This window comes from Notolabrus celidotus, chromosome 14, assembly GCF_009762535.1.
Source record: "Notolabrus celidotus isolate fNotCel1 chromosome 14, fNotCel1.pri, whole genome shotgun sequence".
NCBI lineage: Eukaryota > Metazoa > Chordata > Actinopteri > Labriformes > Labridae > Notolabrus > Notolabrus celidotus.
This window is the reverse complement of record NC_048285.1, coordinates 13,623,343-13,637,188: the sequence shown is the minus strand read 5'-3', so window position 1 is coordinate 13,637,188 and position 13,846 is coordinate 13,623,343. Positions and strand designations below refer to the sequence as shown.

The 13,846-nt window shown below is 41.1% G+C and overlaps 1 protein-coding gene across 3 annotated transcripts in view; it reads left to right on the top strand.

Annotated features, from left to right (window-relative positions):
* hip1 (huntingtin interacting protein 1) overlaps positions 1 to 3,232 on the top strand; it is a 53,337-nt gene extending 50,105 nt beyond the window's left edge. For all 3 annotated transcript variants that reach the window (XM_034700813.1, XM_034700814.1, XM_034700815.1), the window contains exons 30-31: positions 468 to 585; positions 680 to 3,232. In XM_034700813.1, coding sequence (XP_034556704.1) covers positions 468 to 585; positions 680 to 690 — 129 coding nt within the window. In that variant the 3' untranslated portion in view covers positions 691 to 3,232. The remainder of the gene's footprint in view (positions 1 to 467; positions 586 to 679) is intronic.
* The last annotated feature ends 10,614 nt before the right edge of the window (positions 3,233 to 13,846 follow it).

The window sequence follows — 13,846 nt, the reverse complement described above, 5'->3', positions numbered from 1 at the left end:
TGCAGTGACTAAAAGAGAAACACTGAAAGATCTGGAGCTCCTCACACAGGCCCTTTGTTTGATCACACAGACTGCTTCTTTTTAAAGCTCAATTTAGAAGTCTAAACTCAAAAGTTGTGTAAAGGATGAATGTTTGCTGGGAACTTTATGAAAATAAATAAGAATGTGATAAATCACTGCTCTATCTGACCTTACATATCACCAGTAGTTTAAGCCTGAATGTGACACTGTTAGGTAAGAGCTGCAGTTTACAATGAATGTGCACTGGAATGCTAAAAATGAACCCACATTATTCTCCAGTAGTTTGTTCCCTCCCAGTCTCTGTCAATCCGAGACTTTTCTGAACATGACTCATGAGAATAAAGACGATAATGATGAATAATGTGTGTGTGTGTGTGTGTGTGTGTGTGTGTGTGTGTGTGCGTGTGCGCGTGTGTGCGTGTGTGTGTGGGTCTGTGTTTCCCCAGGTCCTGGTGCTGGAGCTGGAAACTCGTTTGCAGAAAGAACGAGAGCGTCTTGGCGAGCTGAGGAAGAAACATTACGAGCTGGCTGGGGTGGCAGAGGGCTGGGGAGAGGAACAAGAGGGTAAGAATAGAAAACAACCTCTCTACTATGAATGTTGACCTGAAAAATATACTGAATAAACACTAAAATCAATCCGTCTCCTTCTTCTCCACAGGCACAGGCTGAGTCCTGAGCATCTGTCTCCCCACCTCCTCCTCTTCCTCTCTGCCTCTTTCTATTTATACACAATTTGTCAGTCTTTTTCTTCCTTTTTTTCTTCTCTCTGTTTTCTGTTTGTTGTCCAAGCCAAATTCAAAGGTGCTTCTTTTCTAAAAACCTGCTTCTCCACCCGTGTCCGAATGCTTCCACAGAGGACGGCACTAAGGGCTCAGCGACAGGGGAGGGGCATGAAAAGGGAGGATAAAAATGGATGTAAGAGGTACAAAACCATCCAGACTTCACAGCCTCACACCCCCTCCTGCCTCCCTGTCAGGACTGTGTTGGTGTAAAGAGCAGTCAAAGTAAAGCGGATCCATTCTACAGAGTATTTATTGCAATTTCCTTCCCTGTTTTTTGGATAACTGCCCTCCATCAAGGAGTCACAGCAGAGATGCCACGAGCACAAGTTCTACTCAAGACATCCCAGGATGCACTGCACAAAGGCCAAGCTCTCAGCAGGATTGTTTTGTATGGGAGGGAATCACTGACTGTTGCTGGCCTACCCCAGCCTCAAAAATCATGTCTCTGTGTTCCATAGATGGCATGCATGCAGTGTTTTGTTCCACGACGTGAGCTTACAGAGCTGCTCTTTAAGTGTCTGTGCAGTTAATAGTTTCTTCCTCTTCTTTCTTCACTGTGAGTTATCACCATATTAAGTCCATACTCGCTTCACCGGCTGATTCACTGGACTTTCTGCCTTCCACCTCCACCATTGTACCGACTGTGACTGTTAACTCAAGCTGAACCCCTTGTTTTGTATTTTTATCGTGCTAATTTTAACAGACGCTCTCATGGAAAACTCTTCAAAGGGCGGTTTCAGAAAAAGGAAAGTGGCACCGTGTTTTTTATTCTTCTCCTTGTGAGCTTTCAGACGAGCAACTACCTCATGCTACATCGACAGAGGTAGCGGTGCATCATGGGAAGATCTGATGAGAGGGAACCATTGCCCAAACACTAATGACATGGAGTCACTTTTGCCATTTGTTTTTATTAGTTAAGGGTGTTTTTATATTGAAAAAAAAGCAACAACACTTTGATGTTTGCTTTTCCATTCTCTTAGCAACAACAGCTCAAGTCTGGTAGAGCAAGTAAAAGTTATAAAAACAACTTTTACACCCTCATATTTTTATAAATGTCATAGGTCAAGCAGCGCTACAGAAATTTGTCACATAAGCAGCTGCAGCAGTTTAAGATTCAGATCCAGGATCCTGGAAAAGACAAAAAGGAAGTCCTTAAAAGTTATTGAGTCTAATCCGAATGTCACTTTTGGGAAGTTTGAGGCTGCACAAACCTTTAATCTGTGAAATGTGTAAGATTTATCTGGAGTTTCACATGATCCTGCCTCTTCAAATAACCCTTCAGGACTCATGTTTGTTTTATAAATCCCTCATTGGACCACAGTGGACTCTGAAGTATGCAGTACACAGACTGCAGTGTTCTCAAAAGCTTCCTCAAGACCAAGTAGCTGTGTACATAAACTACAAGCTTTTTATTGTTGGAAATAATCGTTTCATCTAAAAGCATCAGTTTTGCATCTCACTGAGTAAAAATTCAGTTAAATTGAATTAAGGATGCAAAATGGTGCAAATGAAAGCTACATGTAACTAATATAAGTCATTATTATTTCCATAAGAGGTTGGTATTTAACCAGATTTCCTACTGAGACTGATGAGATGACTCAGCCTGCAGTTGGCGGACTCTATGAGAAGACTGATCATGCCTTGAGATGAGTTGGCCTCCTTGTTCAACCCTGTCACCTTATTTCTTCTTTTCTTCTTCTTCAACCTGGGTAATGATGACTCTTTGGTCTTTCTCTGTGGCTTAACACACTTAGTTTTGACGCTTCGCCTCAGCTTTGTGTATCGTAAAAGTAGTGACACTGGTTTATTTAACAAACGCTGGTCTTATAGTGTTTGTGTATAATTCTTTAAGACTATCTGAGCAGCAGATTGGTGAAACAAAAAGGCAAAGAAGAGTGTTTTAGTAGTCTGACCTTTTTAAGAGATTCACCCATTTGCTGCTCCGACCATGCTTAAACAAACAGCAAGTATTATTTGCAGAAGTGTTTTGTGCAGGTCTTTGTATTTAATAATGATTTTAGACTTTTCTGTCACCTCTTCAGCCTGGGCAAAACAGAAGCTTGTTGTGAAAAAATCTGGAGAAAAACATAAAAGAATTAAAGAAGGATAGATCTGCTTTTTACAGTATTTTAAGTGTCTTGACAGATGGACTGAAAGCACCTTGAGTGATGTCTGGTTGTATTTTTGGCCCAAATATTATTAACCTCTCTCTTTTTGTGTCTTCTCTCTCTCTCTCTCTCTGGGGTCTGTGTCTGTAGTCGTACCAGCTCAGCCAGCCTTCAAACTGCCTCACACTGTAGTCAAAGAGAAACAAATACTCACATAGCAACATTGAAATATGTCTTTGTATGATATACTAAAACTATGTTGGTGGGTTTGTTTTTATTTTTTCAGTTTTTGAAATAAATATTTCAACTCGTTAATACAGACCCAGGCGTGGGTGTCTTTTCTTTGTTTGACTATGCTGAAAAGGAAAACTCTAAAATCATGAAATCTAACAAGATCAGAAGATAAACAGTTATTTTGGATCATTAGGGCCCGAGCTCTGACAAGGTTGGCGAAGGCCCTAATGTATTCCTAAGGCTTTTTCTTTCTTTCTACCTAGTAAAGCGAATTGCCTTTTTGGAGCCTTCTACATGCCCAAAAACTCACCAAACTTTACACACTCATCAGGCCTGGCAACATTTTCGATATTCTTTTGGTCCTGTGCAAAAAGTCCCAAAAATCGCTCAATAGCGCCCCCTTCTTTCCAACTGGGCACCCCATGAACACGGTTCAACTTACATGCATGACATTTTTTCACATATCTATCAGGCCAAGACCTACAAAAAAGATTCCTAATGTCATGGTCAAATCCCAACAGGAAGTCGGCCATCTTTTTTCCCCCAGTTTTTTACAAGGGTAGGTATTTTAGAGAATTTGCCCTAGGCCTTTTCTCCGATCAAGTCCAAACCACACACATTTTGTAGTAAACACATTAACGATTAAAAGTTATCAGAAAATTTCGGGAAATCTAAAACTTGTGGGTGTGGCAGACATGCAGGTGATGCACATGTCTCGCCATAAACACAAAATGGATTTTTGGGGGCTTAAAAATGCACAGAATCTCACAAAATCGGCCACACACGTGGGCCACGCATCTCATTTATATATTTTGGGACTCTCGTCCAAAAAATACCAAAATCTGCTCCAAAGCGCCCCTAAAGGGTTAAAAAAAAAAGAGTTAAAAAAAGGGTAAAATGAACCTCCCCATAGAGAGTTTTTTTAGCTACGTGCACAATTTCGGACATGCATACTCAGGGCATCAGGACGCACAGAAAAGCCTCTTGCACCCATATCCTACAACTAACAGGAACAGCGCCACCTATCTTTGAATGTGGAAAATGGCCCCCAAGTAAGGGTGCATACTTTTACGGTACACAGCAACACCTGCTGCACATCAGGCAGTGGTGCACATCAGGCGTTGGCGTACATCAGTCGATGGTTGCAGGTGGCCCGTTCATTGCCGCTTGCGGCTTTAATTAATCTTATTGAGATGCCTCTCCCCCTTGACCTCATGTTTTCTATTTTCCTTCGTATAGAATAATTTTTGGAAAGGGTAGATATTAAATAACAGTCATTGATTGATAAATTGCTTCAGCCCATTTTATTAATCCTCTTAACCTGCTGATGCAACATTCACAGAAAAAGCCTGAGGAACTCCCAGAAAATAAAAGCATGTTGCACCTCAGCGTTTTTGAAGGGGGATAATTACTTGCTGCTTGTTTGTGCTAGCTCAATAACTTTTACAGGACCTATAACCTGACATCTACATCAGAGCAGAGCTGAAGTCTTAATGCACATAATTGATTTTTTTGGGAGGTAGATTTCCCGGTAACAGCAGTGAGTCATGCAATTTAAAGTGCTTTGCTGGCTTTCAGTTGAATTATAAAATTATGGCAAATAAAAGAGTGAAAAACTTTATATGAATAAATTACAGCAATACAAAGTACCCTCCACACACATGCAGAGATATGTTAGATGCAAGGAAGGAATTTAATGAATCAACGTAATCTGAAACCACTGTGCTGAGATTACAGAAAGCACTAATCCCAGCTAAAGTTTGCTCCTGGATCTGATAAGAGTCTTATTTCCTCGTATCTGTAGTCAACAGACTCCTACTGAGACACACCAGAAAGCTACACTTTATGGCACCAAGTTTTTTATCTAACTCTGTTGATTGATGCTTCCTCCCTCCATCATAATACACCCAGTTTTAAAATTCACTCAGAATGATCAGTATAAATAAAACCTTTGTAAATACTAGGCCCAACGGTAGAGGTGCGTGCCCCTGTGCTGGGGCTGTGGTCCTCATCGCAGTGGTTTCTAATTTGACTCCTGACCAAGACCCCCTGCTGTATTTCCTCTCCTGCTTCCTGCTCCTCCTCTGTCATGTCAATCAAAGTAAGGGTGCACTAATATAGCAACTTAAACCCCCGTCAGCTACAAAATCATGCTGAAGTAATTCAGGAAGTCAGGCATGAGGTTGCAATTGTAGTGACACGTAACATGTTTACTTAAATTAAATGTAATCCACGCTCTGTGGTAGCTACTAGTAAAATCAATTATTGATTATTAACTTCCTAGTAGTCTCAGACAGGGGTCAACCTTGCTGAAGATACCTGTAAACAAATTAGCTGTCATCAAATGGAAGGCTAATCCCATCAGAGGCACACAAACTTGTTTTGAAGCATCTTAAAGGCACAGCAGGCTTTGAGAATGGCCATGAACGCAATCAGTTTTAATGCCATCAAGTTGAGATCAAGTCTCATCTATATGCAATCTCAAGATAGTAAAGCTATTTTTAATAATAGATACAATAATTGAGCCTACTGTGAGGAGTTTAAAAGTGGTAATGACAGACTAAAATGTCTGCTGGCGCCACTGTACAAGCTATAAGATCAGACAAGACCATTAGGAAGGAGACTGACTGTTTCTATGTGGTAATTTCTAAATGTTGTTATCAGACAAGGTTATTTATAGCATGCGCACTGGAAATACCTTTGTCTACAATTTCCATAGAAAAGAGTGGTAAGTCAGACAGACAGTAGGCTATATTTGATAAGTTAATAGAATTTATATTGGGGACAGAACAGTTTCATTTTTTTTGTATCTTTGTGTCTTTTTTACATGTTTGAAATAAACAATTTCAATTCAATCTCATACACAGGACGGATAAGATAAAACTGCTTTTTCCACAGGTATTGCCAAAATTGGCTAAAGTGAAGGGATAATCTCAGAAGGCAGATATTTGGAAACAAGTATGTTATAGGTCATCTTCTTTAAAAGGTTATCTAACTAAAAAGCTATGTATATTTTTACTTACCAGCCTTAACCATCTGTAAGTAAATCTTAAAAATACAAAAAAAAAACTACTAACTTTCTCTCTTTTTCTATTATTTCTCTCTAACACTTTCATAATCTTCAGTGACAAAGTGACATTTTGCAGAGAAAACTTGCTAAATGAGATAAACAGGCGAAGTACTGTATATCAATATGTCAGATTCTAAACGTATTTTACTTACACAGGAAACAGATCTGTTTTCTCTACGAAGACAAAGAGTTTTATTATTTGAGATAAATGATCATTATTGTTCAGCTTTCTAACTCAAAGGGGACTAAAGCGAAGAAATATGGACCTGACTCTCCTGAGCAAAACATTTCTTTGAAAACAAGCTCCTGACCTTCAGAAGCCTCCCTTATGTACAACATTTCCTCTTTCTCTGTCAGGCTCTCTGAATCTCTTTATGTCTTCCTTCAGCAATGAGCAGGTTGTCTCTGATCTAATCTAAATGTTGCACAGATTGCAGTGGAGCTGTGTTGTTTTGCTCTGTGCTGCTGTGCTGCCACATGGGTAATGTGGTGGGTGGTGCCTGTGAGAAACACTGAGCAGAGCTATTTATAGTCTCTGCAGTCCTGAGCTGGGCGCCTTACAGCACGTCTCCTGGCAGCGGCAGCAGCAGCAGTGTGTCTGTGTTTGTCTCCCCTCTGCTCTCTCACACACACACAGAAAACAGCAGGCCTCTCGTATATGATACTATAAATCAGCAGGTTCACTGACAGCGACAGCTTGATTCACAGTGTGGTAAGACATACAGTAGGTTATCCATGGATAAGTGTGAATATAGACCTGTGAGAATCAGCAGCTGACACAGATATTTAGCATTATACTCGGACTTCCTATACTGCTTTCAAAATGTATGTCACAATTAACAACCACAGTTCTAGTAAGGTTGTGTACAACATAAATACCTGATTCTTAGTTTTTGTAAATAATTTAAACCCTTTGAAACTTCATGCCAACAACACCTTTCAAAGAAGTTGGGTCGGTCCCTCTCCTCCCTAAAACAGAGGATGCAGGGTCCATGATTTCCAAAAATAATTTTGATTACCCAGCCTACATGACTGTTTTCCACTTCCACTCAGTCCAAGATACCAGTGTTTATCTGGATCATGTTAATATTATTTAATTAATTAAAGTAAAACTTCCCCTATCTCACCTGAGGTTAGCTTTTGAATTTATTCTGGAACGAGTTTGACTTTAAAGATTTGAAAAGCAAACAAATATAACTTGATGAACACACCCTAAGTTTTGAGGTAATATGGTTACATTGAAATTTTGTACGTTTTACGAATACTACTTTATAGCAGTTTGTCAGCAGGCCTAGCAATGCCTCACAATCTGTCAAGACAACAAAAACAGCATCATGATAACAAAACGGACATTTTTTCTGCTGTACAACCATAGTCACCACTAACAGAAGTACTCACTGAAGTGATCTTGGGTAAGATATTAAAACCCAAATTGCACTCAATTAGCTTATCCATGGATGTGTGAATGTGTATGAATGGGACTAGTTAATACTGATTGGCGCTTAACATAGTAACCTCTGTCATCAGTGTGTGCATGTTGTTTGTTCAGAAGACTAGAGAAACTCTAAAAGTACATTCCATGAACCATTTACATGCTTTTGCAGGCGGTGTGAAAGGACAAACACATAAACATTTAATGATAACTTGTGTTCTTTCACCTTAAAGTGCTCCCTTTCACAACAGACATCTGTATTGAGCAGCTGAAGAAACCAAACCTCATTCAGTCAGAGCAGGAAAATAACCGACCACCCTGAGCTAATTTGGGAGCTATAAATCCAATTTAGTCAACAACTTTTCCCTGTGCTCTATTGCAGGATATTTATGAGAAGTTGCAGCCCTTGTAAGGTCAGAGTAAAGACATTTGCTACTTTAAATTTCAGGCTCCTTAAGAAGAGTCATTAATGGTATGAAATACTACAATGGTGGTATCATCACAACGTTTAACCAGTTACAGGATCTCCACATCTACGAGCACAAGTCCAGAGTCTATAAAAAGCTATTCAAAATAAACTAACTCTATTTCAGGAGGTTCCTAATGGACACAAAATGTGACCCAAACCTCTTAGTGTATGTGCACTGAAAAAATTATGTGGACTTTGCTCATTTTACCATAACTGACAGAAAATTATTTCAGCCTTTTTTGTCATCAAATAATAGTGCAATGTTAAGAGTCAGTTCTGTGTTAGTTGACAGCCGTTTACAGGCTGTCAGAGCAGAGGTGGAAAGTAATGACATCAAAAGCTGTACTTTTTTGAACTAGTGCATTACTTAAGTATTTCTGTCTCTGCCCCTTGACACAAACACTGTGCTTTTTACTCTGCTGCATTTATCTGACAGCTTTGATTACTTGTATCTTTTTATGGCAAGTCTAACAATGCAAAAGGTAATTTTAGGAACTTAGTTTGGAGAAATTTTACATTTTGAAGCATGGCCTCCACAGTGATGTACTGCTTTTTCTCAGGAAACCAGACTGAGCATGTTTTTGCTTACTGTGCCACAGTGCTGTTGTAATAAGACAAAGTTAACCATGCCGTAAGAAGGAAGGATAACACACGCTTAAATTGATAAAGACAATATACGTGTATAAATCTTTAAAATGCATGATAAAGTAGACAAACCATGACCCATATTGTATTCTGAGTGTGAAAGTTGTGATACATTGTGATTGAAAACAGAGGAATTCAGGTTGTAAAGGATACCTGAAAGGGACAACCTTTGTTTTGTACAGTGTCTGAATGCTTCTTCTATGTATGACAGCATTTATATTAATATGAGTGTCAGCCAAAGTGTCATCACTCAGGCCGCCCTCATTGAAGCCCTTTGAATGTGTTGTTTTGTGCTTGCCTTGCACATTGCTGCCCAGCAAGCCGGCCTCTGCCTAGGCCTGCTTTTGAGTGCCTGATACAGATATGAGGTCACAGGATGAGGAAGAAGCCTTCCTCTCTCTGCTCAGGCCTGTGGGCTTGTCTACCCAAGTAAACAAACAAGCAGGCGGCACTTTGCTCCCCCTGAGGGGCCAATGATTTCCCTCAAAAACAAGGAAGAGCCACAAAGGCAGCTTTCAGATGCTGAGGCAGACGACCAACTGGGGACGCTCTGTGGCTGCTTATTGATCATCAATATCTGGTGCCACTTAGGTTTATAGAAGAAGCTTTTAGAAGGAAAACATTTATTCATACTAAAACACACAAAAAAGTGATTTAGCGTCCGCTTGAATCAGCAGGTTGTTGTTTTTGTGACAATGCAAAAGACTTCATGAGAAAGATAAAGTGTTTGTGTGATGCAGCAGGGAAAGTAAATTAAAGCAATTAATCAGAAGCAGAAGCATCATTACATGGCATGTGGCAGCCATTTATATCGTTTTTTTCCCCTCAGTAACACTGAAACGTCTCGTCAGTGGTTTTGTGTGTGTGTGTGTGTGTGTGTGTGTGTGTGTGTGTGTGTGTGTGTGTGTGTGTGTGTGTGTGTGTGTGTGTGTGTGTGTGTGTGTGTGTGTGTTTGTGTGTGTGTGGGTGGGTGTATGTGATGGATGATTACTCTGTAAGCCATTAGAGACTCTAGAGGCTTCTGTGTGAGAGTGCCACGGAACATCTGTATTTGTGAGGACCAAAAGTTTCCACTACAATAAGGATACAAGGAGGAACAGTTTAAATGAATACTTTTGGAGTTCGACCAGGAGTTATAGCTAAGAATATCAACACCACTTCAGAACCTCAGTCATAAGCCTGTCAGCTTAGTTTAGCACAAAGCCAGGGAATGGGGAAATTGCTAGCTTGATCAAAGGGTAGTTTATCTACCTATCAGAACCTCTTCCTCACTGATTACCAGCTTAAATGTAATTTGTTTAATCTACACTCAAATTGAGGTATGAAAAAAAAATTTCAGTCCACTCGCTTTGTAACCAGTGCTGGCCAGTAAGTTACTGGTCCATGTCATGAAAAGTGCGACACGAACATTCTAAAACTTTTCTTTTGTGCAGATTAAACAAATTAGGTTTAATCTGATAAAAAAGTGAGTTTTGGAGCTAGTGGAAATTGTTTTTGTTTTTAATTGAACTGAGCTAAATTAGCTTTTTCCAACTGTTTTATGCTAGGCTAAGCTAACCTGCTACTGCCTTGGCTTCATTTGTAACATTAAAGCTGCTGTTGGTTGTTAAGATATAAACATCAGTTCGGAGAGAGATTTCGAATGTCAACACTACCCCTCCCCTTTCTGCTCCCGTAACCCTGCCCACAAAAGATTGTTGTGCGCGTTCTATGCATAGACTGTATAAATAATGGATGTAGTATCCGTGATGTCACCCATCTGTTCCTGAGCGCTGTTTTGAAGCCAATCGATGGAGGCAGCCATATTGGAAATGCGGAACTCAACCAGGCATAGTGTGACGTAAAGAGGCAGAGTTTGAGCCTCCTAACCAACAGCTATGTGTTCCCGTCCGGGAGTCAAGTCAGTCATATCCTTATTTGGGCAAAAACTCATAATCTTAACATCTTCTGAACCTTCGTGTTAGAAAAAAATTCACCCCCGTACAGTGTGTGCTGATAGAGAAATTAGCTATGTAGCGCCAAGCCGTTTTTTGAACCAGGCTGTAAACATGTTTCATAATGTTGCAAAGCTCGTCTCTTTTGAATTGGTGTGTATGTGGTTTCCGATGTTTCTGCAGCCAGCCTAAAGCAGATTCTCGATGAATTTTAGTTTATAACGATTCTGCATGGGCTTCATAGTTTGAGACCGGAGGTTGCCGCTTGGTTCTATGAGGGAGTAGTGGCTTCCCAGCTAATCAGGGCGACGTAGTGGGGCCGCCACTCGACCAATCAGGACAGAGGATTGGAGATAAGCTATGATTGGTCCGTCATAACGGGAACTAGGGGAATAATAACATTGCTTTATACATGGGCATTGAAAAACAGAGATTTTACAATAGTCCCAATTTACTTCACTAACAGATGAGTACCGATGAGTAATATGACCTTTTCTCCAAACCCAGCAGAAAAAAGCTAAGTTTTTGACACCATTCCTACCAACAGCAGCTTTAAGACGTTGATGCTTTTGGTCTTTTCAACTAACCTTATCTTATTCAATTCCACCGGTTGGAATTGAACCTGGGCTGTTAACTTTGAGGACCATGGCCTCTGTACATGGGGCCCATGGTTTTTACCGCCAAGCCAAACTGGCACCCTATCACTCTTATTTTGAATTAAACGTTGTTTGATTACTCAAGTAATCTCACACGAACAACTGGTTGAGATTTCTTGCTTTAAAAGATTTATTTTTATTGAGATGATGCTCATTTATTGTTGGCTTTAATCTACTACAGATGCCACTTTCCCCCTGCAACCAAAAAAATAAATACTGAAACATTACCCTGAGAGAAACTTATAAAGTAGAGGGTTGTAGAATCAAATGTAATGTTGTTGACTATGCAGTGTGAGTTAGTGTGTCTGCAGGCCAGAGGTGGTATAAAAGCACAAGAACTGATGCCATGCAAAGATACAAGTCCTTGATTGCCCCCGTCTTTGTATAGTGCACTTTGTGTGTGTGTGTGTGTGTGTGTGTGTGTGTGTGTGTGTGTGTGTGTGTGTGTGTGTGTGTGTGTGTGTGTGTGTGTGTGTGTGTGTGTGTGTATATGTTGTACCCTGGCAGACTGTTTTCTCAAAGTCACATGTCGACCTGATGGTGTGTTTATAACAGCAGGGCTCCCAGGATGGTGATAACCTTTTTGAATGTAGATCCCTGGATGATAAAATATAAAAACAGTGACAGACACATGCATGTTTCAGCCAAAAATGTCATATGAATGTGGGCAAAACTGTCTTTAAATCCTGCATGACCCAGATGTTAGCTTCTGCCACAACTTAGGTTATGTGAACATCTGTAAAAATCTGGGTCACATAGGGTTAGGAATCAAATTGGTTGTCCTACTCTGTCCATTTTCACATCAAATTTAATCATTACACATGTATAGTAATCCAGACAGCCAGGCCCTGCCCTACTTTAGCATCCAGCGGACAGAGAAAGAGAGATAGAGAGAGGCGCAGACGTAAACATAGACATCAGCACCGAGAGGCGGTCAGGTCAATCAAAGAGACAGAGGAGGGGTGGGCATGGTGGACCCAGACAGTGCATGACACCAACTCCTCCGCTGCTCTGATTTAGGAACGAGACACAGAGAGAGGGGAACCAGAGAGAAGGGGTTGCTAGGAGACCTTGTCCAATGCAAACACGACACCATCTGCTGCAGTGAGATTTGGAGTGGGTTAGCCAAGTCGGACAGGGAGAGAGATCAGCACAGGAGGATCATTTGAAACAACACTACAGGGAGAGACAGAGGACAGAGGACAGAGGGAGGAGATGAAGGGGTGAAGGATGATAACTGAGTCGAAAGGGAGGGAAAGGAAAGTACATTTGAAAGCAAAGGGGAGAGGGAATTAGGAGGAAGGAGAAGAGGGTGGGAGAGAGGAGAAAAGGCATGATGAGGAGCCTGATTAGTGTATGACTAACAGGTGTGACTCTTACACCACCCTCACATAACCCTCCCACACACTCACGAACACATACATGTCTCGAGCTCTCACATCATGAGTTTCATGTTCACCTTATTTTTTGTATTCCAGTGCTGCTGCTTTTGTTTTCTTCAATTCTGCCAAGTGTAACATAACATGCTCTGGTTACCATGGGGACGATGAAATGGCACCATGAGTTATCACAGTCTGTGCCTCGATGCCTGGTCACTTCACACAAACATCCACCCTGAAAGTAAATGACTCCGTTTCCTCACTATAACTGTTTGTACTTTGGCGTTTTGCTCTGCATTACCAAAAAGTAACCTTGAAGAGAAGGTGACAAATTCTTCAGAATGATCTCACATGGAGCTCTAAAATTGAAACACAATGCATTTGAAAAGAGCTTTTTGAATCGTAACAATGTGCAGGTTTTGAATGGACACGGCCAGGATAGAAATAACAAACAGTATTTTTTCTTTGTGAGATAGGAGCCATCCAACCGTCATGAAACATATGATTATATGACATCCTTTTTTCTACAGAGCAAAAGTTAAATTCATAAGCAATACAATATATCAGGTTATACATAGCCGAGTGTGAAGCAGCAGGGATGAGGATCAACACCCATGGTGCTCTGTCGGAAAAGGGTGGCTTGCCCTCTCTTGGTCAGAGGAGAGTCTTTGCCCCAAGCTGAGGAGTTTAAGTATCTCGGGGTCTTGTTCGCGAGTGAGGGGAAGAGGGAGTGCAAGATTGACAGATGGATCGGGGGGGTGATGCAGACGCTGTACCGGTCTGTTGTGGTGAAGAGAGAGCTGAGCCAGAAAGCAAAGCTCTCAATTTACCGGTCAATCTACGTTCCAACCCTCACCTATGGCCACAAGCTGTGGGTTGTGACCGAAAGAACAAGATTGCGAATACAAGCGGCTTAAATGAGCTTTATCCACAGGGTGACTGGGCTCGGCCTTAGAGATAGGGTTAGGAGCTCAGACATCCGGGAGAGGCTCAATGTAGAGCCGCTGCTCCTCCGGATCGAGAGGAGCCAGATGAGGTGGTTCGGGCATCTGGTCAGGATGCCTCCCGGACGTCTCCCTGGGTAGGTGTTTCTTGCGTGTCCGTCTGGGAGGAGGC